The 27,900-nt window shown below is 58.0% G+C and overlaps 1 protein-coding gene across 1 annotated transcript; it reads right to left on the minus strand.

The window, feature by feature from the left end:
• EPHA2 (EPH receptor A2) lies at positions 1–27,900 on the minus strand. The gene is made up of 17 exons (XM_005665037.3): positions 27,637–27,900; positions 23,087–23,154; positions 20,715–21,384; positions 12,724–12,879; positions 12,285–12,617; positions 11,649–11,764; positions 11,012–11,165; positions 10,429–10,528; positions 9,901–9,956; positions 9,528–9,653; positions 9,228–9,413; positions 9,018–9,079; positions 8,710–8,919; positions 8,347–8,496; positions 7,428–7,621; positions 6,507–6,662; positions 1–1,225 (listed from the first exon to the last, which is right to left on the minus strand). Exons 1-17 carry the CDS (start codon positions 27,719–27,721, stop codon positions 1,120–1,122), a joined length of 2,928 nt encoding a protein of 975 aa, XP_005665094.1. The 5' UTR covers positions 27,722–27,900; the 3' UTR covers positions 1–1,119.

Consider the following 27,900-nt stretch of genomic DNA (forward strand, 5'->3'; position numbering starts at 1 on the left):
TGAAACAATCTGCAACTTTATTCCAGAGCAGAAATAAGTCATTTCCTAATAATAAATATAAAAAAATAATAATAAATTAAGGTTCAAAAAAAAAAAAAACCAAAAACAAAAACAAAACCCAATACAACAAAATCATTAACACTGACAGAGTAATGAATGTTGTTTAAAGAGGTGAGAGACCGGATGGGCCGGCCCCCAGCCTGGAATGTCCCACACAGGCTGCTGTCTGCCCCCCCAGCCCTGGCTGGGCCCCCTACCATACACACATTCTCGCCACAAAGTACAAAATATATATTTTAAAAAAAGCTCAACAGAACCAAGCATCCTGCAAGGGCCCCAAGGAAGCAAGAGTTTGGCCCATGGGGGTTGAGGATGGAGCCTGGGGGGCAGAGGAAGGCACTAGAAGGTGTGGAGAAACTCTTGAGTCTTGTCAACTGAGTTTGCCATTTGTCTTCTTCTCATGAGGGGCACTGCTCCTTCTTCTCATGATACTCTGCTCCCGTGACCACAGCTGGCCATCCCACCTCCCATGATGGCAAAGGGGAGGTCCGTGTGGCAATGTCCTAAGGCCCTGGCGAGGCTCCTTTCCGGGGGGTGCTGGGAACATGGCGATGCCTGCTAAGTGCTTGGCTATCCATCCTTTGTAGATGAAGAGGACCACCCGTCCGGGGTCCCCAGAGTCTCTTCACTTCAGGCCAAGGTATCATCCAAGATTCCTCCAGCAGAGGCCTCAGGGTGTCATCAATAGAGAACAACTAGGAGTTCCCGCTGTGGCTCAGCAGGTTAAGGACCAGACATTGTCTATGAGGATTCAGATTCGATCACTGGCCTCTCTCAGTGGGCTAAGGATCCTGCGTTGCCGCAAGCTGCAGTGTAGGTTGTGGATGCAGCTCGGATCCCTTGTGGCTGTGGCGTAGGCCAGCAGCTGCAGCTCCACTTTGACCCCTGGCCTGGGAACTTCCATATGCCGCAAGTGCAGCCCTAAAAAGGAAAAAAAAAAAAAAAAAGGAACAACTAGAAATAAATAAGGTCCCTAGTGGCCCAGTCTGGAGCTGGCAGGGAGGCCAGTCTGTTTCTTCAAGTATTCTTTGCTGAGAAGGCCGTGAGGCCTGGTGGGGCTCAGATGGGGATCCCCACTGTATTCACCTGGTCCTTGAGGCCCAGCAGGCTGTAGGCGATACGCTTCTGGTGGCCAGGCAGCCGCACCCCGATCCTCTTGATGTCACTGTGGGGGAGAGGGTGAGAGGGAGACTCAGGAGGCTGCTCTCTGGAGAGGTGGGCAGCCATGGGAGGGAGGGGGAGGGGGCCTTGGGCACCCAGGGGCCAGGTGGCTCAGGGTGGGAGTGTAGGGAGCTCTTCAGGCAGAGGTCCAAGAGAGTTCAAGGGATTTATTTATTTGTTTGTTTGTGTTTTGTCTTTTCTAGGGCTGCACCCGTGGCATAAGGAGGTTCCCAGGCGAGGGGTCTAACCGGAGCTCTAGCCACCGACCTACGCCAGAGCCACAGCAAGTGGGATCTGAGCCGCATCTGCGATCTACACCACAGCTCATGGCAATGCCGGATCCTCAACCCACTGATCAAGGTCAGGGATTGAACCTGCATCCTCATGGATGCTAGTCGGATTCGTTAACCACTGAGCCATGACGGGAACTCCCCCAGAGATTTCAAACCCTGAGAGCCTGCCAACACAGACGAAGTTTGAAAAATGATAGAAACACTGGATGCGAGTGGGTTTTGTAATCATATCTGTGTGGTGGGTACTCTTCCTGCCCCCGTTTTGCAGACCATAAAACTGAGGCTCAGGGAGGTGAAGCGACCTGCCCAAAGTGACCCAGCTAAGGGGGGGAGAGCTGAATCATATCAGCTGGGAACAAACTGCCTCCCCGCCCCCACGGGTCTGTCCCTAAAGTCCCCAGCTAAGGATTCTCCCCAGGCAGTACTGATGGCATCACCCACTGGAAGCCAGGGACCCTCAAAGCTCTCTGCCCAAGGTCTCTTCACAGCCATCGCCTTATTTCACTCCCACTCCCTTCAAGTTCTCACAACAGAGAAAGAAATCCTTGCTGAGGGGCCTTCAGAGGTTAAAGTTCTGCTGGTCTCTAATGGGAGGCGCTTTCGGGTCACCAGATTCGGTGACTAGGTCATCCTAAGGCAGGGGTTTTCCCTTAAGGAACCTCAATTTCCTCACCTGTAAAATGGGATAACAGTGCCTAACTGGAGAGTGGGAGATCCTGGAAACCGGTGGCAGAGGGGGGGCAGGTGGCCCCAGTACCAGCTAGAAAGACGTGCCCAGGAGCCCACAGCCCTCCCCTGCCCCTCCCTTCCCTGGCCCTCCATCCGCTCATTAAAGCACGCACACGCCCAGGAGCCCTGGAGCGGACCTTTGCTGCTCACACTGGGAATTTCCTCCTTCACCATCCTCACCCACCAGCCCAAACCCATGAAAACACCCAGGTTTTTATGGGCCCTCTCCTGGCTGTAAAGGGAGCTAATTATATGGTGCAAGCTCCTATTTGCAATTCCGGAGACATGACTTTCCCACAGGCTCCGGGAGCCCCTGGAGAAGTGCTGAGCTCAGAAGGGCGGATGCGTGGGGACGGTGGCTCAGGGACTGCAGCAGGAAGGCTGGAAGTCAGACATCTGGGAGGACTTCCCAGCCTACCACTGCTGTGCCATTTCTAACCTATACAGTTGAGGGCATTGAAAAAGAAGCACTGTTTACCCCCCATCTGTAGGTCTCAAAGTGTGGCTGCCAGATAAGATTCAGATCCCTGAGGAAGGAGGCACTTGCTGAAAAGGCAAGACCCTGGTCCCTACTCTAGACTCATGGACTTTGAAGTTCTGAAGGTGGGGCAGGGAGTCTGCATTTGAGCAGATCCCAAAGACTCTGGTGTATGGCTTAAGGACTAGTGGGTTATGTGAGCTATAGGAGGGCAACGGCTGAGACCTAGTCTCCTGGGCTCATCCCCTTACCCTGCCCCCTCCTGGGTCCAGGACAGGCCTGGTAAACAGTAGGCCCTTAAGGATGAAGGCAGAATCTGCTGAATGAATGAATGGCTGGCTGGCTGGATGCAAATGTGCTTTAGTGGAGACTGAGACATTGCTCAGGCTACCTTGGGCCCCTCTCCCAGGTTGGTGTCCTTAATCTGATAGGGTGCGAACTGAGGGTGCTTCTGAGGCCCATCTAAGAGGCAAAAGTCCTGGGCTGGGAGGCAGGAGGCTGAATTCTAGTCCAGGACTTCACCAGAGCCTTGGGTGAGTCCTGTCCTGTCTTTGGGCCTCAGTGTCTTTATATGTAAAATCAGAGGCTCTGATTAGATGCCTCTGACTCACCTGCCCCAGCCCCATTCTCTTTCCACAAACAGCCTCCCAAATCTCCCCTGCCTCATTCCCTAACCACGAATAGAGATGCACAGGATGGGGGAGGGGTCACAGACTAGCCGATGCCCGAAGCCTCTTACAGACCATGGAGTCTGTTCCTGCCCCAGCCTCAGTTCCCACCTCGGAGATCCAGGGCAGTCACCTCCATGAACCATTAACTCCCATCACAGGGATGGGGAGGCACATGACTGAGGCCATGGCCCCAGGGGATTCCAAGGCTGCAGCCTCCCCACTGAGCACCAACTGTGCCCTGGCCCTTGGCACAAGGCATGGTGGGAGACATGGCCTGATCATTCATCCTCTCGGCAAATGACCCATCGGAGCCAAATCTGTGTTGAGAGCACGTGGAGACAAGAACACCCATCAGCCAGTGCCCCTGTGCCCCGGACACAGGGTAGGCCTTTTGTTAGACTGGCTATTTTTCTGGGGTGCAACATCCGCTGCTTTCATTAGTTTCCGGAAAAACATTTAGAGCCACTAGTCTAACTAGGAACTCAAATGACACCAAAGGAACACAGTGAAAGCTCAAGGTGAGAAGAGGTGGCCACGGTAGGACCACAGGGGGCCGAGCAGCCAGTGTCTTGCGAGGGGGTGAAGAGGCAGGGAGGCCACAGTGGGGGTAGGACACCGAGTCCTAAATCCAGACCATCCCGAAAGGGTTGAATACTGAGAGTGGCTCAGAGCTCCCACTGGGATCTCTAGTCTTCAGGGGGCAAAAGCGCTCTCAGATTTTCCTTTCTTCCATTTATTCGAAATAAAGAAGGAGGCAGTGGTGTGAGTCACACAGGCCCCCGATCTTAGCACCGGTGGAGCTGGTGGGAGGAGGAGAGAGCGTGGAATGACTTCCTGCCTTTATCTAGGCCTTTTCAAAACACCACACACACACACCCCCTCCATCGATCCAAGACAGCCCTGTCCCTGCTCCTGCTCGTGGGAAAGGAATTGGCGAGGAGCACCCCGGGCTATTTCGGGAAGCTTCTAAGAACATGTGTTTCCTGTAAGCACATCTCCATGCCCTCAGCTCTGCTCACCCAGAAGAGAAGCTTCCTCGGTGGGAGCTCCTGGAGGGACAAAGCCGGGGGTGGGGGGATGGGGGCCGAAGAACCCTGATGTTTGCCCAGTCTGTGGGTAGAAAGCAAGGGAGCAGAGGAAAAGGGGGGGTAACGTGGGTTAAGCCCCTACTGTGTACCAGGAGTACCAACTATACGGTACCCATGCAATCCCCAACTTTGGGAAACGGAAACCAAGGCCGGAAGACGGAACCTAGTTTGACCAAAACCACCTGCTCGGAAGGGGCAAATGGGGGACTTGAACACAGGTGTGACTGCAGAGCCCATGCTCTGGACCCCACAGCTGGCCGGCAACAAAAGATATCCTGGGGAGTTCCTGGCGTGGCTCAGTGGTTAAGGAATGCAACTAGGAACCATGGGGTTGCGGGTTTGATCCCTGGCCTTGCTCGGTGGTTAAAGGATCTGGCGTTGCCATGAGCTGTGGTGTAGGACAGCAGCTGCAGCTCTGATTGGACTCCTAGCCTGGGAACCTCCATATGCCATGAGAGCAGCCCTAGAAAAGGCAAAAAGAAAAAAAAAAAAAAAAAAAAAAATCCTGGGACCCGTCTCTTCTCTCCACATTCCCCCGCCTCCCTCTGTCAGCTCTGTCTCTGCCTCTAACTTTCATCCCCGCCATCCCCTGGGAAAGGCCAGGGCTGGTCGGAGAGGCCTTGGCCAGCAGGTCAGAAGCCCAGTTGAGCAGTTTTTAGAGGCCTTGGAGAATGTTCCGACACAGGCCCAGATCCCAGAACTATGATGCCTGGGTCATCCCTTCCATGTGATTCCCAAAACCTCTCAGCCCCAAGGCTCATTGTCACCATGACCTTGGACCTTAAACAAGCTGGGCTATTGGGAACTAACACTATTTTTGGAGGCACAAAAGGCTAACAGGATAATGTCTTCTCCCTCCTGGGGTGGGAGGAGGTGTCTGTGCCAAGGCCATGCTGGGAAATGTCCCTGATGCTAGAGCTGAGAAAAGACTCCCATAGGGCAGCCTGACAAAAGCAGAACCCAGGGCCAGGGCAAAGGGTAATGGGCACATCTCACCAAGCTGGACGGCAAAGCTGCAAGTCAACCACACGGGGAAAGGTGTCGGGGATGGGTTGGCCTGGGGTCCTCTCTCCTGGGCATTAGCCAGGAAAGTCCAAGGGCTCAGCCCGTTTCTTCTCAGCATCCTGCCCCTAACTGACTGTGTGACCCGGTGCAACTGATGTAACGTCTCAGCCTCAGTTTCCCTACTTTTTTTTTTCTTGTCTTTTTGCCTTTTATGGGGCCGCTCCCACAGCATGTGGAGATTCCCAGGCTAGGGGTCTAATCAGAGCTGCAGCTGCCGGCCTACGCCAGAGGCACAGCCATGTGGGATCCAAGCGATGTCTGCAACCTACGCCACAGCTCACGGCAACGCCGGATCCTTAACCCACTGAGCAAGGCCAGGGATCAAACCCGCAACCTCGTGGATCATAGTCAGATTCGTTAACCACTGCACCACAATGGGAACTCCTCCCTACTTGTTAAATGGGGAATAATAATAGCATTCATTCACAAGGCAAATAGGGAATTCCATCAGGTGATGGCTGTGAAATGAAGCCTTTCTTTTCTCAGCTACTCTGAACTGGAGGAAGCCACGGAGGCTCTGAGCCTCAGTTGCTCCACTCATCATCACTGTCCCTGAGCTCTGGACCCTGACTGACCAGGGCTGGAATCCTACTCTGCCCCTGATGGCCATGGGACCTGGGCTGCACTGTTTCTCACCTGTCCGGTGGGGCTATGGACAGGACCCACCGGTCAGTTACCCTGAAGACGGATTCAAAGTGCTCAAACTAGCACAGAGCTGGCACACAGTCAGCCCTTGAGAAATGCTACTGTTATGATTACAACGACCATTATTTTCTATGGAAAAAAGATGTAGGAAGAAGATAGAGCCACGAATAAGTGCCCAGAATCGCTGGCTGCCAGCCTGATTCTGCCCTTCCTGTGAAGCCTCTCATCCCCAAAGGGAAGGCAAGAGAAAGCGAAAAGAAGGGAGTGTTGGGAGGGTAGAGAGAAGGGCAGGGGGTGGGGGAGCCCCCAGACTCACTCGTTGGTCATCTGCACCACCTTCTCGATGGCGGTGTAGCCGGCCGCCAGGAAGTGTTCTGTGTACTGCTGCATCTTGATGGACTCCAGCCACTCGGACACTGTGCGGAAAGGCACCCCCTCCGAGCCGCTGGTACTGGGCAGTCGGATGGATACCCTGCAACAAGAGACCTGTGGGTGAGGCACTGCAGCACCCAGCCTATTGTGAGCCCCCGGTTTGCTGCTCCCTAGCCCGAGGAGTTCACCCAGCTGCCCTGTGCCTCCGCTTCCTCATCTGGGCAAGGGGGCACCCAAGTTCACCCCCGGGGGGGAGGTTCGGGGGGGCAGCCTGGCATGTCAGGAGCAATCGGTGTTTATACTACTGCTGTCCCTGTTTCTAAGGACAATACCGCCACCAGATACTGCAAAATTAGGAAATGTTAAATGAGTCAGGTTTCTGAAGTCACAGCCCAGCCACTTGTCAGCACATAAGGTACTTAATCACCCTATGTCTCAGTTTCCTCATCTACAAAAGGTGGATAATTATAGGACCCATCTCCTACGTTGCTGAAATGAGCTAAAACGTGTTAAATGCAGAGCTCCCTTGTAGAACAGCGGGTTAAGTATCTGGTGTTGTCACTGCAACAGCTTGGATTGCTGCTGTGGTGCAGGTTTGATCCCTGGCCAGGGAACTTCTTCATGCCACGTGCATAGCCAAAAAAACCCCAAACATGTTACATGCTGAGCACGGGGCTGGCACACTTACCATCTATGTGGAAGGCTTCTGTTAGGTCACCTGAGCCATCCCAGTCTAGTCTAAGGAAAGCCCACGCATAACTTCTGAGTCCTCTGCCCACTGCCCCCTGCTCCCTGGCTGGTCATTACGCTGAAGTGGCTCAGGCATAAAACTGGGGCCACCCTGGAGAGAAGATAAGGAACTCACCGGGGGTCAAAGTCAGCCAGGGTCTTGAGGGAGTCGGGGGCTCGGATGAGCTTGTCCAGGATGCTAACGATGTCGGCGAATTTGGGGCGGCGGGTACGCTCCTGCTGCCAGCACTGCATCATGAGCTGGTAGATGGCGGAGGGGCAGTCCATGGGTGTGGGGAGCCGGAAGCCGTCGTTGATGGCTTTCATCACCTGGGGCAGGGGTTGGGGGGCAGGATGGTCAGAGGCGCCCCATACGTGGTGATGGGCAGAGAAGGGGAACCCCCAAAACAGAAGGGCTAGGGCTCCCTTTGTGAGCTCAACACACAGAGCTATACACAGGACAGGTGCTAACGGGCTGTCTGCACAGTTCCACAGAGACAGGGTCTCTCGACCCTGCTCCCTCACCGAGCACCCCAGGCAGCAGCCATGCTGGGCCCCCCACAGTCAGCCTCCCTGCAGTCTCTGAGGCTCTATATACACTGCTCCCTTCTGCCAGGGTACCCCTCCCCACCCCTGGGTCTTCACGTGGCTGCTGCCTCACTGGGTCTCATTGTCAGCTGAGACGGGACCTCCTCTGGGAAGTCTTCCAGGCCTCCAGTCTGCATGAGACACCAGGCACTTGTGTACACACACACACACACATCTGCACGTATGCACGCACACATGCATAGACGCACAGATACACACAGACGCCCACGCCAAACACTTCCGGTAACCCTACTACTGGTTTCTTTGTCCTTCCACTGAGTGTAAGCGGGGGCTGGGACTGGAGCCCAGCACAAGGCCTGACACATAGTAGGCCCTCAATAAATATTCACTGAACAAACCAATGAAAGGTTCTACCAGACGAAGATGAGCCCCCAAAACTCTTCTCTGCCCAGACTGGGGTTTAAGCTCAGGTCCAGACAGGGCTGTGCAGGACAGGGGGGACCTACCTCGTGGTTCGAGAGCTCCCAGTAGGGCCGCTCGCCGTACGTCATCACCTCCCACATGACGATGCCATAGCTCCACACGTCGCTGGCAGATGTAAACTTGCGGTAGGAAATGGCCTCTGGAGCCGTCCAGCGGATGGGGATTTTGCCGCCCTGCAGGGACCAGGCCAGTCACTCCTGTCCCCTCAGCCACCCCCAGGCCCATCAGAACCAGGGCTCTTCCTCCACGCTCCCTGGAGACGTGCTTGCCTCCCACGTCCCGGGGGGGCTGCCCCAGGGGGGCCGGGGAGAGGACCCTGCCAGAGCAGGACAAAGGCTGCTTCACCTCGAGGCCCGCGTCCCAGGGTGACAGTGCCCGGCACTTACACTGGTGGTGTAGGTGGCCTCGGGGTCATCCTCCAGGACGCGGGACAGGCCGAAGTCAGACACCTTGCAGACCAGGTTGCTGTTGACGAGGATGTTGCGGGCGGCCAGGTCGCGGTGTACGTAGTTCATGTTGGCCAGGTACTTCATGCCAGCCGCAATGCCCCGCAGCATACCCACCAGCTGCAGCCCGCTGAACTCACCATCCTTCTCCTGCCAGGGTACAGGCCCTCAGCCACCAGCCAGTTCCGCGCCCCCGGGGCCCCCACGTGCCGGCCACAGATCCCAGCCCACCCAGCCCACATCCTCACCCGAAGGAACTTGTCCAGGGCCCCGTTCTCCATGTATTCAGTGATGATCATCATGGGCTTGTCTGCGGGGTGAGCACAGGTGTGAGGGGACGGCCGTGGCGGGGGGAGGTGGCGCGGGGAGGGGAGGTGGCACAGCAGTCCCATCCCCACTCCCAGTGGGGGCCAGGCCCTTGAGGGTCTCCCACCCCCTACTCTGGAGCCGGGCCTCACATTTGGAGACGACGCCCTCCAGGCGGATGATGTTGTGGTGGCTGAACTGGCCCATGATGCTGGCCTCGCTGAGGAAGTCCACCCGCTGCTTCTCTGTGTAACCGGCTTTCAGCGTCTTGATGGCCACGGGTACCTCCTTCTTTCCCGAGGCCTTCAGTGTCCCTTTGTACACCTCCCCAAACTCTCCTGCAGGCAGGCGAGGTGGGAGAAGCCCCCGAGTCAGTCCTGGCATGGGGGGCTCCCAACCCACATACCAGCCAGCACCACCACCACCCCCGCCCGTGGGTGCGCCCACCTCACCTGCTCCGATCACCTTCTGCCGTGTGACGCAGGATGGATGGATCTCAGTGGTGAATTTGAGCACCGCCTGGTTGGGGTCCTCGTATGTGTGGGGGTCTACATATGTCTTCAGGGGCTTCAGTTGTTCTGGGAGGGGAAGGAGGGGTAGGGTCACAGAGAGCTTGGAGGGCTGGTGGGGGGCTACCCTAGAGGAGGAGGAGGCGACAGACCAGGGACCTCAGTAGACTTGGACCAGGCTGGGGGCAAGGACTTCTTGCTCAGCCGTCAGCTGCCCAGAAAAGCTGGGGGAGGGTCTGGCTGCCCCCAACCCCACCACAGAGGTGGGGAGGCCCGTGGGGACAGCAGGCCGGGCATGGAGGGGGCTGCATCTCACCTGACTTGGAGAAATAGACATCCTCCGAGGACTGGCGGGTCCGCAGGCTCTTCCTCCTGAGAGACCCCATGGGAAACACACACACACAGGGAGGTCAGTGGCTGGCCAGGGAGCCTCCTGACCTTACTCGGGTCCTGGGTGGGGGCCTGGTGTGCTCAGCCCTGGGCTCAGCCAGGCAGAGGGCGTGGGGGAGGTCGGGGGAGAGGAAATGAGCAAGCCGGGCTCACTCCTTGGGCCCTACACCCCGTAATGGCCCCTTAAGTGGCTGTAATGAGGGCTTTCCTCCTTAGAGCTTCCCGGAGCTTCCTGCCCATGTGACCAGAGGAAGCGTGGACACACTGTCATAACGACCACCGTGCCCCAAGCCCCCGCAGGGCCAGGGGCTGTGCTGAGCACGGTCTGGCTCGCAGCATTTCACACCCCCTGGGGAGGCGGGGTTAGGGTTGGGCCAGCCCTACTTTCCATGTCCCTGCTCCCCTCTGTGTCCCACCTAAGCCCCCGGGGAGCCTGGGCAGGGCTCCAACAAACCTGCGGTGGATGAAGATGCCGATTCCTGCCAGCACCAGAAGCAAGACCACGCCGACAGCCACGCCGCCGATCACTGCCATGTTGCTAGATCCTTCCGTGGCTGTCAAGGGGAGACCAGCGAATGACAAGAGAGCCCCCCCGACACTTCAAATCATGGTAATACCCTCAGTCGTGCTTAAGGTCTGCTTCTGGCGCCCAAGATACGTGCTGGGTGCCCTGACCCGTGATGGTCCATGAGGATACTCGGTCCCATTTCACAGATGGCAAATGAGAGGCCTTCCCCAGAGAACAGAGCAAGTAGTCTCAGGTGTGTGGGACTCGCTCCACAATGCAGGATTTGAACTGGGCCTGCCAGTGCCTCAGCCCACATCCTTCCTCCAACACACGGCCCGGTTCTGGTCCCTTCCACCAGCCCTCAATTCTGTCCCCTCCCTGGGCTTGGGGCTGACCCACTCAGGGCTGTCCTAGCCCCTGGCTGACCAAGAAGGGGGCACTTCTAAGTTCTTTGATCCATTCCCTCTGCCCAGGATGTCTCAGCTGCGTCAGGACCCTGGCCCAGCCCACAGCCTGGTCCCCGACTCACACAGCGTCTGGAACTCATGCACTTTGCTGCCGGCACCCTGGCCCTCTTGCGTCAGTGCCTGCACCTGGACCAGGTAGATGGTGTCTGGAGCCAGGTCATCCAGGGTCACAGAGAAGCCTTCGGTGCGGCGTACGTTGTAGCTGTTGGAGTCCCCCTGTGGGTGTTTGGTGGGCAGAAGGGCAGACAGTGAGGACAGGCCAGGGGCATCAGCTCAGCCCAGCCCACCAGACACCACCCCCAGCTTAGCAAGGTGGCTCACTGTGTCAGCAGACTCAGTGCCCTCCTTAAAGAGAAAGAAACTGAAGCCCAGAGAAGGGAAGTGACTCACTTAAGGTCATAGGCAGCACAATGACCCAGGACTCAAACTCAGGTCTGTCCAACCCCCAGGTCTGGCTCTTTCCCTCACCCATGACTATCTCTTCCAGGGATTCCAGAACTCTCTGCCTCCTCTCCCACAAATCTCAGCTGGGCTGGGCTGGCCTGGGAAAGGCGACTCCCAGGAGAACCTAGACCTCAGTGTCCCCATCTGCAGAACAGAGCTTCCTTGGATGGCTGTGTTGTGCAGGGAGCATCTGTGCGGCCCGTGGGTCCTCTACTTGAAGCCCAGCGGGCACACCCCTGGCACTTTGTGAGTTACCTTTTTGCGGTAGGTGACTTCGTACTTCCACACGCGGCTCTGCTGCGGCGGAGGGATGCTCCAGGAGACGCTCAGCGAGGTGGTGCTGCGGCCCTCCAGCTTCACCTTGGGGGGCTCTGGGCAGGATGGGGTGGGGGGTAAGAAGCCACTCGGGGGTAGGGAGGTGGGGTGCTAGGGGTGCACCCAGACCCGGTCCTATCTACAGCCCAGGCTCTTTAGATCCCAACCTGGGATTCTCAACTCCCAGGGCACAGAGCCCCACATGGGGCCCCAGCACAGCTGGCACATCAGGGGTGCCCTACGAAGATTTACGAATGCGTAAATAATAAAAGTAAAACAACAGCCGACTCTTGCTGCAACATCTCTATGGATTGGGCTCTGTTCAAAGAGCCTTTACATCAGAATTTATTAAATCCCCTCACTAGCCCTATAAGCCCCATCTTATAGGTGAGGAAACTGAGGCTCAGAGAGGGTAAGTAACTTGCCCACAGTCACAGAGCATGGACGTGATTCCAAGGACTGTGCCTTTAAACCACTCGCAGCTGCCTCTCTCTAAACACAGCTTTGGGTGGCCGTCCTCTTAAAGCCCTACCTGGGCGGACCCCAAGGGCACAGCCGTCACCCCCAGGCCCTCACCTGTCTGGTTGATGCTGACACTGGCGGTACGGAAACTGCGGCTGGTCACCAGGCCCGAGACACCATTGCGAGCCTCGACGGCAAAGGTGTAGTTCATGTGGGGCTCCAGGTCGCTGACTGTCACACTGGTGCGGGTGAGCCCATGGGGTGGCTCCGAGTAGCGCACGCTGGCCTCACAGGGCCCGCACTCGCCTGACTCCGGCCAGCACTGTTCACAGGTGACACTGTAGGTGATGTCCTCGCGGCCCCCATTGTCCTGGGGAGGCGTCCAGCGCAGCTCCACTTTGGCGCCCATGCCCACGGCCGTGAGGTAGTGTGGGGCGGAGGGGGGACCTGCACAGGGGGCAGAGGTCAGAGCTCGGATGCAGGTAGAGCCCCGACAGGTCAGTATCACCCTGCCCCCCTCGATCACCCCTCCCTGACCCTCTGCAAGACTCACGCGTGCAGGGCATTGACAGCGGGTCTTGCGGGGCCCGGAAGTAGCCTTCCTCACATTCGCAGGCGGTGGCCCCCTCAGAGGATGGCAGGGTGTGTGCGGGGCACTCCAGACAAGGGCTCTCAGATGCTTCGGACTTGAAGAATCCCGGCGAGCAGGCTGGCGGGCACAGGGAGGGACATCAGCTTAGCCTGTTCCCACCCCAAGCAACTTTTCCACTCCCTCGCTGTGGGACCCCAGGCAAGCCGCTAAACCTCTCTGGACCTGTTTCATCATTGGTGAAATGTGATGAGAAAATGCAGGGTAAGCACCTAGCTGAGGCTGGGCACCCAATAAGCGCCTCGCCCGCATGCTCCAAACCTTTGCATCCCTCCGCACTGGCTCTTGCAAGAAGCGCCGCACCCACGAGCCTGGCATTCAAGGCCCATATCTCACCTTTCAGTTTCCTCAGAATCCTTATCTCACGGCTGGCTCAGCACGCAACAGAGCAGACTGCCTGCCTGCCTTATCTCCTTTCGTCTGTGCAGACGAGCCCAGTGGGTCCCCACCTGAACTGGGAGCTGCCCCGGGCAGTGACGGCATCTTCCTTGCCATTCGTGTGTGTTGATTGACCATCACCACTACCCCAAGAGATCAGCTGGCGGCATCGGGATGCCACCTCTGCAGGTGTTCCCCCACCCCCACCCCAGGACCTGACCGCCTTCCTGTTCCGGGTCTGGCTGACCAGGAAGCCGGAAAGGCCAGGCCCCCAGCATTCTCTGGATCTGCTTTCAAGGACCGAGTCATTTCCGCCACTCACAAGGTCAGCCAGGAAGCAGCTCTTCCTTCCCCAGTGGCAGGTCCTGTCCTGGTTCGGTCTCAGACACCTGATTCCAGAGGTTTCTTCCTCCCATGGCCCTATCCTGCCCCTGTCCCTGCCCCAAGCTTCTTCCTGGCCCCAGAGGCAGGAAGCTACCCAGACACTGTCCAGGGCTCAGGCAGCTACTAAAGCGGCCAGGATGGGCTGGGGTCACCCCAGGGACCTCTTCCCTAACCCTACAATTATCATCCCACCCTCAGCTTGCTCTGTGGTGGGGGTGCTGAGAAACCTCCGACCTGAGTGTCACATTCTTCTAATACTGATCTTCTACTCTGTGCTTAGCCTTGTGCTAGGCATGACCTTGAGATGAGACAAAGCCCCTGACCTCAGGGAGCAGAAGCACATACAGGACAATGTCCACCATAAAGGGGTGGGTGAAGGGCTAAGGAGGTAGACACAATTTTGGCCGAGGTCTGTGGGGTCACAGAGGGGATATTTCTGCTGGGGCTTTGAGGCTGAGTAGGAGTTCAGCAGGGCAGATATATTGGAAGGAGGAGTAAAAGGTGACAAAGAGGAAGACTAACTAACGCAGGAAGTATGAGCAGCTTTGCAGGCACAAAACGGGCGGAGCAGCAGGCAATAAGGCCGAGCCGTCTCCAGGAACCAGATGGAGAAAGGCCTTTACTGCCAGGTCGAGGAACTGGGACTTTATCCTGGGGGCAATGGGAGCCACTGAAAGTCTGACGTACAATCTGACCTAGGCGGTCAAGAACAATTTTTGGACAGCCTCCCTCCTTGTCTAGTCCCCTCTGTGAGCAGAGGTGGGGAGGAAGACAGGGGGTCAGGGAACAGGAGTCAAAGAACACCCCATTCCTAAGGTCTTGGATTGTGACTTCCTGTTAATGACTTGGCTTGCTGGGGGCCCCGGGGGCCACCCCAGCAGCCTCTCTCACCTCCTCTGCCTGTACCGCCACATCAAAGCACATGCCGCAGAGCCCAGAGCCCCAGTTACAAACAGTGACCACTGATTAAGCAGCTGCTGGGTGCAGTTCCTGGACCAAGCACTTGACATTCAAGTCGCCCTCACAATGAGCCTGTTATACTAGGCAGGGTTATCATTCATTCCACTCTGGAGGGGAGGAAGCGGACGCTCAGAGAGGCAAAAACAACCAGGCCGAGGTCAACGAGCTCCTGAGACACAAAACCAAAGCCTAAACCTAAACCCAGGATGCCCAATCTCCAACCCCTCTCCTTTCCCATAAATATCTCAATTTGGGGCAAAGAGAAACCAACGTTCTGAAACAAGCCCCGAGAGAGGAGAGGAGACTCCACGAGCTTCAACAGCCAGAAAATCCCAAGACTAATTTCAGAACAGCTCAGCGTCAGGGGTTGGGGGAGGTATGGCACCTCTTCTCAAACTGGGGAGAAAAGACTGGAATTAAACCTGGGGGTGGGAGGGGCAGCCACTGTGGCCTCCTTCAAGGCCCAAAGCTCTCTCAGGCCTCCTCTTGGATTTAAGAAATCCAGGTGTATTTTGCATTCCTCCTCCTCGTAACTTATCTGTTACAATATAAAAATAACTCTCTTCTCCCGCAACTCTTCAAGTAAAAATGAGACCTCAACAAGCCAGGCCACATTTATCCTGGGGTCTCTGTTCCCCCCAGTGCTTTGACTTGTCCACCCAAAGGGCTCACACTCTGGGTAAGTAAGTGCTGGCTCCAGGTGGTCGGAGTTTGGGGGCCCAGGAACTACAATCGCTCCTTCTTGGCTCAGGCTCTCAGACTGGGTAGGGACCACAAGCCCCCACGACCAAGGTTTGGTTCTGCACAAGGCTTCAACCACCTGTAGACACAATGGCCCCCACTTCCCGCCACGTGGTTGCTCCCCAGCCCCCCAGCTCTGTGCCAAGAGGAGGAAGTCGGGTTCCATTCTTTGGTCGCAGAGCCCGGGGGTGGCCCGCCTGCTGCCTGCCGGCAGGAAAGAGGGAATTTGGAGAGATTTCCGCTGCGGATGTGCCAGATAATACAGTGGAGAGGCAGCATCAACAGGGCATGTGCTTGCCTGACGAGAATGTGCTGCCCCCTCCTCCAGCCACAGAACTATTAGGTGCCTTCTGGGGCCCCGCCAGCATGTGCCCATGCTCAGGGGCCCCAGGGTTCCTGGGTCTGACACCAGCAAGCCCCCGTGTCTTCCTAAATTGCCCTGGTTGGATTTCCTTGGCATTCCGGGCAAGCAAGTGGGGAGACACATTGGGTGTTCCCACATACTGTAACATACCCCAAATACCCACTGTCCCTTCACCAGCTAACAAACTCCTATGCATCCTCCAATACCCAACTTGAGCTCCTCCACACAGCCCTCCCAGACTGCCCAACTCCAGGCCCCCTTCTGACCATAAGGGCATCTATTATTCAATCTTATGTTTACCAAAGAGAAATGGAGCACTTCCTACGTGTCTGGCACAATGCTGGTGCTGTGATATGATGGCAAGGTAAATAAACAGTTTCTGCTCCAGGGGAATTTGCGCTCCATTTGAAACAATTTCTGCACACATTGGGCTCCTCTATGAGACTGGCAGCTCCTGGGGAGCAGGAATGGAGCCCGATTGATCTGTGTCCCATGGCACAGGGTCTGGAGTGCAGTAGGTGCTCAGCCAATGTTTATTGACTGGATGAATGTGAGTGAAAACAAAACCAACAAGATGTACCTTAAACATGCGCTCTAGGGCCACAGGAATGAGCAGAGTTTCAGCGCCTAGGGAGACCCTGTGGGACAGTACACTGGGCCACCTGCCGGGGCACCAGAGCCTGGCTCTAGCACACCTGTGAGAACCTCTCTGTCCCCAATCTCCTGGCAGGCCCTGGGCCACTCGGAGCAGGGGAACTGGGGCATGGTGGCTGCACCCTGGGCTGCACCCCAGTTTTTCCAGTTCCCGATGCCTGCCCCTCAGGTGGCAGCGTGAGGTGACTCAGGGACATACGCCCTCTGCCGTGACGCAAATCCAGCCCCTGGCAGAGCCCCTCCCCCAAGGCCCAGCCACCTCCCAGGCTGGGGGTGACGAGGTCATGGGGTCAAGAGGTCGTGGTGGCAATTCACCTGCGGCCAGTCACCTCCCCAAGCCATGCCCAGCTGGCGACCATGTGCACCACCTCAGCCCAAGGATACAGAGCCTGGACTTTGTCTGGTGCCCAGACAGGCAGCAAACAGCGACCCTGGACGCCACTGACCCTGCAAATGAGGGGAACGGATAACTCCAGACCCTGGTGGCTTCTTAGTCCCCAGCAGGTCCTGTCGTCCCCACAGAAGCAGTTATGAGCACCTTGCCCTTTTCCCACACACCCTGGGGAATTCTCTTCAGGCGCATTCCTCCACCAAATCGGTGATAAGCGCGGCCACCCCACCCCCAGCGCCACCGCCTCCTCCCGCGGTCTCCCTGCCACCGGCCTTTTATCTTCTGTTTGCTTTCCCTGCCTCCTTCCTTCCTTCCTTCCTTCCGCTCTGGGACCCACTTACCTCCACCAGGCAGGGAGGGGCCTCCCCATGGAGCTACCTGCGCCCCCAGTGTGAGCTGAGGGTAGGGCGGGCAGGACACAGAGGTGGGGGCTGTCTCTCACCCCACCTCCCCATTCAGGCCAGAGGAAACATCAAAAATAAGGCCCGGTGGTGGCACTTCCCAGAGAGGGGACACAGCGTGTCCCCTCCCCTGCCCCAGGGATCAGCCCTGTCCTGACAAAGTAGGGCTCCTGCCAGTGGCCACTGTCGTAGCTCGGGGACACCTCAACCAGAGCCATCCCTGCCCAGGGGACGCCTCCCCTCCAGCTATGGACCCTGGGCGAGGCTGGGCCACTCAGGTTGCCAGCACTAGGACCCCGCTCCTAGTGATGTCACCCAATCTGCAGCTTAGAAGAGCAACCCAGGTTCTCAGTAGGAGCCACAGCAGAAACTCACAGGAGGCAGGCTTGGATGGCTAAGTCAGCAAGAGTCCAACCCACCCATTTTACAGGTGGGGAGAACTCACCAAGGTCACTCAGCTTGGTAGAAAGATACAGGTCAGGGGCCCTGGGACAGTGTACTGCCCTCCCCATGCCAGGCCCCAGCTTTGGGCCATCATTTCTTCTCTCCGGGCCTCAATTTGCCCATCTCTAAAATGGGAATAAAGTCCTCAGGTTCCTGGGTTGTTTGTGCAGAAAGAAACCTCACTTGGGAAACACCCAGCATGAAAGGTGGTGTCACGAACTGGGGGACAGAGAAAGAGGAGGAGAGGGGGGCTGAGCCCCTTGAGGGAGCAGAAGCCTCTAAAGAAGGAACTCCTGACCCCCACAGCCCCACCTCCAGCTTTGGCCTCCCAGCTGCTGGGCTGAGCCTCTGGCCAAAGCCGCTGGCCACCTGCTCACCTGGTCGGCAGTCCCCATGGCCAAGGCGCCAGCCGGGGCCCCACCAGCTCAGCTGCCAATGCCAGCACAGGAAGCAGAGACAAACAGGGAGACAAAGCCGCCCCAGGGGAGATGACGGTCAGCCTGAGTGACTCCACTGCCCCCCAGGCAGGGCTGGGGGGAGGGCAGAAGCTGGAAAGAAGCTGGCTCATTCCTGACATAGCTTAGGAGAGTTCTCTGGGCAGTGTGCCCACCTGTCCACACTGCACCTGGGAGGTGCCTCCTTTCCGCTGTCCATTTAACTCTTTCCTGAGCACCAAGCTTCCAGGGAAAGACCCATCAAGAGAAATGAACACTGGGAATAACCTGGACCAGGTGCTAGGCGACCTTGACCTGCCTGCACGCCCCCTCTGGGTTGGTTTGTCATCAGTAAAAGCCCGGATGGCAGAATCTGGGTCCGCGGCACCGTGAAGGGTCAGGCAAGGGGGCAGACGCTGCAGCTCCCTCCATTTCTCCCATAACATGCTCGGTAACAGCCCCCCAACCACCTCACCTCCTGCGCCCGGACCTGCCATCACGGGGTTGCCCTGAGAGTCTGTCCCAGGGCCAGGAGCTGAGTCAGGGATTCCAAAGGAACTGGTCATTTCCCGCCCCATTTCCTGACCCATCCTCCAGCCTGGACCTTTGCTGCATCACCTAGACTCAGTCCTGATGCAACCCCATCTCAGCTGTGTGACTTGAGGCAAGTCTCTTCACCTCTCTGAGCCTCCGTTTCCGGTCTGATAACAGTCCCTGTCTCTCAGAAAGGTGCCTCAGATTCAGCAGGAACATCCGGATAAAGCGCTTGCCTAGGATAAAGCGCTTGCCTAGCCTGTGGCTGCCCTGGGAGCGCAGTCGTCTACAAGACTCACTATTGCGATCTCCACCAGCACCATGGTCGGAGGCCATTGAGAAAGGTCTGGAAGGACAAAGAGTCACCAGGCTGGGGGTTCCCAACCCACCCCGAGGGCCCCTAAGCCACACTGAAGGGAATTTCGGTGGACGGATCCCAAGGAAGAAAAACCAGGGCGACAGGTGGCCGGCCGTTTAGAGGGCCCCAGAAGGAAAATCATAGGTTTTCCTCCTGGGAACCGGTCCTCCCTACCCGAGGCCACGCAACTCTTTACAAACAAAGCCTGCCAGGCCCTGACCCCCCACCTCCTGGGGAGGGAAGCCTGCCCCCCTTCCTAGAGAGTTCCCCCCAATCTCGCCCCAACCTCAACTGTCCACTTATCTCTGCAGCGCCTAAATCATCAGCCTGTGGAAAGTTTTCAGCTGCCCCTCACCCCCCACCCCTGCATTCTTGTGCGCGGATGTCATGTGGGAGGAGTCTGCTCGACCCACTGGGCTGCCTCACACCCCCCCCAACCCCGCAGTCATTGTCTGAAACTGGGAGTGTGCACTTGAGGTCACCTAAAGCAGGGGCCGCCTGAGGAAGGGGCAGAGCAGAGACAACACCGCAGGCCCAGAAAGCCTCTTAGGGAACTTCTGGTTCAGGAGTTTGCAGGCTGTGTTAAGCAAGGTTCTGAGGATTTGTTTTAAGTGGCCAGGGGAGCCCATGGGTTGCAAGATCCATGGCTAAAAACCAAGCATACAGTCTGCTAGTATAGTTGAACTTCATATTTTACTGACAAAAAGCCTGAGGCCAGAGATGAAAAGAGATGCACCGAAGGTCACTCAGTGGGTAAGGATAACCGCAGGGCATAAACCCCCCATTTCTCAATACCCCCGCTTATCTCAGCAAAGAAGCTCCCAGAGAGAGGGAATGAGCTCGCCTTCCAAAGGTCGGCCTGCATTCCACATTGGCCCTGCCCCACAGCCGTTTCCAGAAAAAGTCACCTATTGAACACATCCACGTCGCTCTAGAGATTTCCGCTGCACAGGCCCTGGCCGTGCCAAGCCACAGCCTCCCAGTGTGAGCCACTAATGCCCAGGCCCTGTTCTCAGAGAGAGTCTGATTTAATTGGGCCCCTGTCTGGGCTCAACTGGTCATCAGTAGACGCTCCAGCGGGAGGACCTGAGTCCAGGGCCCTGGAGAGGGTCAGGCAGGGAGCCCAGGCCCTGGGCTTGCCCTCCCTCCACCTTTTTGCTCAATGCAGCCATTTTTCCAAAGCTCCCCAGATGATTGTCATCTGCAGCCGGGAGATGCGAATCCTGAGTCCAACTTGCCAACCTCCATGTACAAAAGAGGAGCCTGAGACCCAGAGAGGTTAGGTGACTTCCCTAAAGTCACACAGTGAGTTAACAGAGATAGGACTAACTCCTGGGACTAAACTGTGTCCACAGTGCTGGTGTGTGATAGATACCAAGACACACCTGTGGGATGAATCAAAAACAACAATCACACTTAAAAGCATTTATGTGGCAGACACTCATGGAAGCACTTTATGAGAATTAAGTCATTTGATTATCATAACAGCTCTACAAAACAGGCACTATGTTTGTCTCCATTCCAGAGATGAGGAAACCTGGGCACAGAGAGGTTAAGGAACTAATTGAAAGTCACACAGCTAAATGTAGCACTGGGATTTGAACCCAGGTATTCTTGCCCGAGAGCAATAACCTCATAACCTCCATAATGTATTCATTCATTCTCAGTGAATGAGTGAATCCAGCCGTAAGGCCAGGAAGCCCCTGAGATTTCCACCCCCTGCGATTTCCACTCACCTGAGAGCAGGGACAAGCTTCTAAGACCCCCACATCTCAGAGCCGAGACTAGAGCCCAGGAACACTGCCTCCACCCCAGCAGCCCCTTTCCCTGCCACCCCCGCACCATCACTCACCCTGGCAGGCGTCCTCCACCTTCTCGTAGCCCGCCTGGCACAGGCACTGACCGATGGGCACCAGCCACTCGCCGTCCACCGCACAGTGCATGCGGGGCTCTTCACCCCCAGGCGGCACCACAGCGTGGTCCACGCAGGTGCCAGCCACAGTGGCCAGGGAGGGTGCGTCGGAGCCTGCGATGGTCTCGGGGAAGTGGGCCAGGCCCTGCAGCAGCTCGGGACACTTCTTGTAGTAGACACGAACCGAAAGCAGCGCCACGCAGGCACCAATGTCCTGGAAGGCCAGGTAGAAGCCCTTGCGGCTGAGTGGCCCCACGGAGCGTTCCTCCACGTTCAGCTTCACGTGGCGCGCTTCGAAGTCACTGCTAACCGTGATCTCGTCGGGTGCGATGGTGTCGATCTTGGTGAACTGGCGCTTCTGGAAGTTGGTGCCATAGTCCACATCTGACTCAGCGTAATAGAGGTTGAAGGTTTCCTTGCAGGAGCTGGCGCCCCCGGGGAAGCTATTACAGTCGCGCACGGTGAACTTGAGCTCGATGAAGATGCGCTCGGCCTCCCCGCGGTACACCCAGTTGGTACGGAGCCAGTTGTCCTGGTCGCCGGCCACCACGTTGCACACGGAGTATATGTAGATGGGCATGTCGTCCATCATGCTCTGCATGAGGTCCCACTGCGTGGAGCCAACAGGTCAGTGTGGGCGGCCCCCCGGGGGAGACAGACCCAGAGGCATCACCCAGGTGGCAGAGCTGGGTATCTCTACTTCTTGCTACCCGCCTTCTACAGGGAAGGAAACTGAGGCCCAGAGGGGGTCTCATGTCACCCTCCCACCCTACAAGTGGCGGAGCGGGGATCTGACCCCCTGGTGCCTGTGATCCCAATATCGGGGTGCTGAACCTCTATAATAGACGGTAAGCTGAGCGTGGAGGCCGGGGGCTCCATGTGACCCCAGGCAGATCGCTTAAGCCTCAACGTCTCTGAGCCTCAAAGGCCCCATCGTACAGCAGGGGCAAGAACGACCTCCCATGCTGTGGGGATAAGTGACAGAATGTCTACCAAACGCCAAGCACATTGCCTGGCGTGGGTGACAGTCACATAAGGCAGCTGGTATCATTGTTACTATTATTCACTGTACGCACACGTGTGTAGCTGTGTGTGAGTGGTAAAGAAGGGGTTAAGTCAGAAACAAAAGATGATCCCCCCCATCATTTAGATTTTGACTTTTGGAAAAGATCAATATGTGTTCTCTCCTTAGAACAGAGCTCAGTCTCTTTCAAGAAGACTTCCCAGGTTGGGCCAAGGTCGGGGCAAGTGCGTCCCTCTGGCTCCCACCGTCTCCATTGTCTCCTATGTGGGGATAACTGCATCTGGCTCCCACACTAGATTCGGAGCTCCTTAGGGCAGAGACCGCATCTAATTCATTTCTGTATCCCAGGGCCTGACGCGGAGTGGGTACTCAGGAAAGTATTTGTTGATGAGTGAGCCAAGGAATGAGAAAAGCAGAAGGGGCTTGGGCTGCCCTGTGTGACGCTGGCCAAGGCCTCCGACACCCTTGGGCCTCAGTTTCCCACTTTATATAATGACTGGGTTGGATCAGGTGAGTTCTCTCCCAGCTGAACGAACATTTCAGGATCCTGGAAATCTGCTAGAGTTACACTCTGGGCTTCGCCGGAGCTAAGGTGACCAGGAACAGGTGCCTGGCTCATGTAGATCTGGCCAGCAATGGAAACTATCCCCAGGAGCCCCCTGGAGACACCACTCTCCCAGCTCAGGCCCCAGAACAAGCTCAACAAGGGGAAAAGGGAGGCCCAGAGAACAGCGGAATCTTCCCCACGACCACACAGCAGTCACACACAAAGACCCTGGGGTCTTGCCCGCCAGGACAGGTCACAGCAGCACTGGGCAGAGTGGGGCGGGGGTGGGGGGAGGGCGCGGGAGATGAACTTGGGTGAGAAGGAGGGAAAACAACTCAACCCCGAGCAGGAAAAGCTGGAGGAGCAGGGGAGGGATGCAGAAGGAAGGTGTCCCCTGTTCCCAGTCTCTCTCTCGCCCCTCACCTCCCTGGCTGAGGGCTGGGAGCCTTTAACCCCCTTCCTCCCCAACGGGGGAGTGGAGGGAGCCAGAGGGGGTTCCTCTGACCATTGTCCTCTGGGGCATCCAGGCTCCTGCTCTGCTAGGGCTGTCAGCTCTCTCCCCAGTTCCTTCCACCTCCCAAGGCCCTTCCCCACCTTCCGACCCCAGGCTGCCCCAACTGGTGTGAGAAGCAGGACCCTGAATTTGAACCCTGGCTGCGTTGTTAAACCTGGGCTAGGCCCCACCCTCCCTGGGCCTCAGTTTCCCCGTTCCCACACCCACACCTGACCCTGAAGGCTTACCCCTTTGCCGTACGGGTGTGTGAGCCAGCCGAGTTCCCCTTTAGCCGCAGCAAAGTCCAACAGTACAACTGGAAGAGATGAGCGAGGGGGCCAATGAGCAGGGGGTACCCTCAAGGGTCAGGCCACGGTGGAAAAGGTGAGAATACTCCAGAATCCCAAGAGGCCCTCAGAGAGAGACCCCGCCTCGCAGGCCCAGGGAAGGGATGGGATCTGGTCAAATCACACCTCAGGCTGGGTGAGGACTAGGCCTCGGCCGGCTAGTTCCAGGCGGCGGCTGCAGCCTCACCACCCCCCTCGCTGCTGCTGCTGGGGACAGAGCTCAGCCCAGCAGGGGAACAGCAGCTGGACCGAGAGCTGGGCGAGCAGGAGTATTAAGTGACACCACGCTGCCCCATCTGCTTCCTAAAACGAGGCCCCCTCCCTCCTCCTCAGCACTTCACACGCACATACGTGGGCCTCGGGGTGACTCTTATATGCTCCTGCCACATTCCACCCCCAGCACAAAACACCCTCACCCCACCCAGACCACTGAGCACACACGGATGCAGCACACGCATGTACACGCATGTCTCACAGCACTCCAAGAGAGCTATTAACAGGTGGGAACAGCTCCAGGGAGGGAGGGGGACAGGTTGGGGGGGGGTGTCTGGAAAGCGATCTTCCCACCACAAAAGCCACAGCGCAGGCGGGATAAAGCCCTGAACCCCCAGGGGCCTCTAGGAGGGGCCCAAAGATATACACAGCTGGCGAGGTCCCCTCCCTGGGCAAGTCTCTCCCGCTGCCCCTGTCCCTCACACCTGTGCCACTGCCCAGCCAGGGGTGCCTGGAGAACCAGGGATGGAAACTCTTAAAGGGGACTTCCAGGCCCAGAGGAAGCTGGTGCCAGGAACATGCTTGCTGCCCCCGAGAGGAGGCATCTGGAGCCTGACGGAAGGAGCCATTGCCAGGGGCTTCCCTAAACCCAGCCCTGCCCCTGGGCACCTCCCATGGGTCCACCCCTGGCTCTGTCAGGCTCGGTGGCTGCAGCCAAGACCCAAGACCCCAGGGACGGTCCCTCCTCCCTTTCCCAGTCAGGTCCAGTGGCTGCCAATAGAAAGCTACCCTCCTGGAGGCTAAAGAGATTGGGGAAACTGAGGTGTGGACCCTATGCCAGGTCCCTATGCCAGGGATGCAGAGGGTAAAGCCTGAAGGTGGAGGGGGGATGGGACCAAGTGAGATTATTTCCTCTGGACCCTGGAGCATGAGGAATATGGCCTCCAGAAGAAGCATTCCTCAAGGCCAAGACCTGGAAGAATGATTCTAAGGGTGGAATCCTAGAATCTGGAATCCGGGGCAGGCAGAGCTGGGGAGGGAGGAGGAGAGGGAGACTGGCTGAGACTGCAGCAAAGTCCAGGCCTGGGTGAGAAGCACTGCCACCTGACCACTGCGGATCTGGGCCAAATCTCTCTAGGAAGGGTCCCACAGCCCAGACGGGGAGAGGAAATCCGATGTGGCACCGGCCCCAAGGCTGAGGGGACAGGGGAGGGTGGCTGGGGGGTGGGGAGGGGCAGGGATTTGTTTGAACATGCCCAAGGCTCAGGCTTGGAAAACTCACTAACCCCACTAGCAAATGGAATGTTCTGGTTACACAGGAAGGAATCTGGGGGTTCCTGGCTCCAGCTGCCTAAGTAGGAGGACAAAGGGGAGCACTCCTCAAGGTCCTGCACACCCCCCCTTCCCTTGAGGGGTGCGAAGCTGCAGTCTGCACCCCTAGGGAGAGGGGCTCATGGCTCCCAAGCTCTGAAGGGTTAACCTGGCACGGAGGGAACCCCACCACTACCCCTGCCAGAGTCTGCCCCCCTTCCAGCCCCAGGCCTGGCTCTAGAAATATCACAGGGCTCATCGGAGAAGAAAAGAAGTCTTCACGCAGGAAGGAGCCCCCTCCTCGGGAAATTCCCCAGAACCGATCACCAGGAACAGGTGCCCAGCCCGGTCTGGTCCCTCCGCCCTGACGCACGGGCGCGGCCACTCCCGAAGTGTTTCTAGGGTCCTGGCTCCTGCTTCCCTGGAAGGGGCGGGGGCCTGAGAACCCCTCAGCTGGCCCTGAAGGCTTCACTGAGAGGCCTGGGCTAACAGGGCTCATCCGGGAGCCCCCTGTCCCTCACCCCACACCCAGGAAAACTTCCTTCTCAGTCTGAAGTTCCATCAGAAATGTCATCCTCCTGGGTCCATGTTGCTTTAGGGCTTTCTCCGCAAATGCAATACTACCAATCCCCTAGTGACCCTTCCCTGCTCCCCTCATCCCTCCTTAACCAAGACCAGCTAATTCCTAAAGAAAGTGGGAGGCGGGCGGCTGGTGGGGTTGGGAGGGGTGTCAAAAAAAAAAAAAAGGACGGGGACAGAAGGCACAATAGGCTCTTACACAATCTAGAAGCCAAGGACTTTCCAGGGCTCCTGAGCACTCTCCAGCCCTCTTCCCAGCTGCACCTCAAGTCAGTAACTCTACCCCCCTGCCCAGTTCTTCTCAGGAAAATCCACCACAAAACCAGGGCACAGGGGCCGGGGGGCTTCTGCAGCCCCAAAAGCCAGATGCTCAGACCTAATCCTCTCTGTGCAGAGGGCCCCGATTGGGCAAAGGCTTGGGCCTCCCTCAGTTTCCCCATTTGTAAAAGGAGGGCAGATTCAGTGGCTGTTGAGAATTTAACAGGCTCCATGGGGTCTCCAAAGGCAGCCTGGCTCCTCTGCTTGTGGGGAAGGGGAGAGAAAGGAGAAGGAAAGGGAGCAGCAGCCTGGGTGAAGGGTTCGAAGAGGCCTGGCTCCTTCTCTCTGCACCTCCAACCCACGCCAGGCAGATCCACCACATCCAGCCAGAATCCTTAAGAACACAACAAACCAGCAGCTGGGCCATCACTCCCCCGGCCCCATAAAGGCACACCTCCCAAGGGAGCCCTTCACAGGGACTCTGGGAGCCTAAGTAAAAATGCTTCCCCTTCCTTTCAGCCCCCTCCATCCCGTGGGGGGGGGCACTAGTCCTCCAGGCGGGGGAGGGGGGGAGGCTCGACTGAGGGGCACAAGGACAAGAGGGCACAACAATCGCCCACTAGCATCAGTCCTGCCTAATCCCCCACCCCCCATGGGCAGCCTTCAAGAAAGGCCTGCAGTGAATCCAGCTGTCTCTCCCCTTCTCTCCAACTGCAATTCCCCAGGAAAGGAAGGACCAAAAGCTGGGGGGAGCGGGGGGGGGGGGGGGTGTGAGGTGGGGGGGGGTGTATTGAGGGTCACAGAAATCCCTGCCACCCACTCCTCCTCCAAGTTCGGACCAGGAGCCCTGACTGATCCAAGGACAGGCTCAGGATGCCACCCCCACCCCCAACCCCAAGAGTCCCAGCTCTGGTCTCTTTTCCTCCCAACTTGGAACTGCAAATTCTCCAAGCCCAGTCTGGGAGGCGGAAAAAGAAGGCAAGGCTCAAGGAAACTCCTCTCCGGGCCAGGGTTTCCTCCGCGCTTCCCCCTGGTGGAGCCTGCGGAAACCTCCCTCTGCCCCAGCGGGCGGGCAAAAGTTGTTCTCGGTCGGAAACTGAAGCCGGGTCTCTGCTGGGTGGACAGGAAGGTCCTCGGCCAAGGACAGGAGCCCCCATCCTCTCTAAGACCCTAGCGGAGGGGCAACGCCCCCATCCACCACCCGCCCCGCACAGGGCAAAGTCCGCGGCCCCTCTCCCCGCGCTGCACCGGGAGCGCTGGGGCGGGGGTGGGTGATTCAGTCCCCCACTCCCGGGTGCCTGGACTCCGTGGTGGCCCTGGGGTGACGGCTCCACACCTTGGGAGACCGCGCCCCCACCTGCCGCATTTCCTCGTTCTGAGTCACCCCTTGCTCAGAATGCTTGACTTTGGGACTTCCGGTCCGCACCCCCGGCCCCGAACTTGCCCCCCAAGCCTGGGAGTGCGGGGTGGGAAGGAGGGATGGCAGTGCGTGGGCAGATTGGGCCGAAACTCCCCGCGTGCCCCGCTCTGGGACTGGAGGCAGAAGGGGGCGTGGAGAAAATTTCAGGGAACCGGGGCTTCCGCAGGGGGCTCCTCGCAGGCCGAAGAGACCCCCCTCCTCAAAATGAGGGGCTTCCACCGAAACGCCTTTTCCACAAAATCGGGGCCAACAGGTTAGTGACTTCAGGTCACCAAGAGGCTAAGCCCGCGGAAAGGCCCCGCGGAAAAACAGCCCATTCTCCAAGGGACCCCCGCGACCCCGCCGGGACGCGTTCCTGAAGCCGCCCCCGGGCGGCAGCCGCGTGGCAGGGGCCCGGTCCTTTCTCCGCGGCCTCCCAGCACCGAGCCCGCGCTCCCGGGCCGCAACCCCTTAGTCCCTGGAGCCCCTAAAACCCCGGGGAGGGAGTCCCAGATTGGCCCTGATGGCAGCCCGCGCGCTCTCCCAACCCCAGTCCGCCGGGACTCCGTGGCGCCACCACAGTTTCCAAAGTTGCGCGCGTCCAGGAACATCGGGCTCCAGGAGGCGCGGGGGTTCGGGGGTCTAGCCGCCGGGTTGGATCGAGCCGGCCTGCCGGCCCGCTCACACTCACCTTCCTTGCCCTGCGCCGCGGCGGCGGGGGCCAGCCGGCAGCCCCAGAGCAGGACAAGGCAGACGCAGGGCGCCAGACGCTCCATGCTGCGCTCCTCGCTCTCTGCGCGATCCTCGGTGCCCGGCTCCCGCACGCCCGCGCGCTGGCCTAGGTGTCCAGCTCCCGCCTGCTGCCTGCGCGCAACTTTCGCTCCCCCTGCCCCGAGTACTTAATGGAAGTTGAGTGAGAACCGGCTCCTGTTCATTCATGCCCCGCGCTGACGTC

The sequence above is a fragment of the Sus scrofa genome, chromosome 6 (assembly GCF_000003025.6).
Source record: "Sus scrofa isolate TJ Tabasco breed Duroc chromosome 6, Sscrofa11.1, whole genome shotgun sequence".
Taxonomy (NCBI): Eukaryota; Metazoa; Chordata; class Mammalia; order Artiodactyla; family Suidae; genus Sus; species Sus scrofa.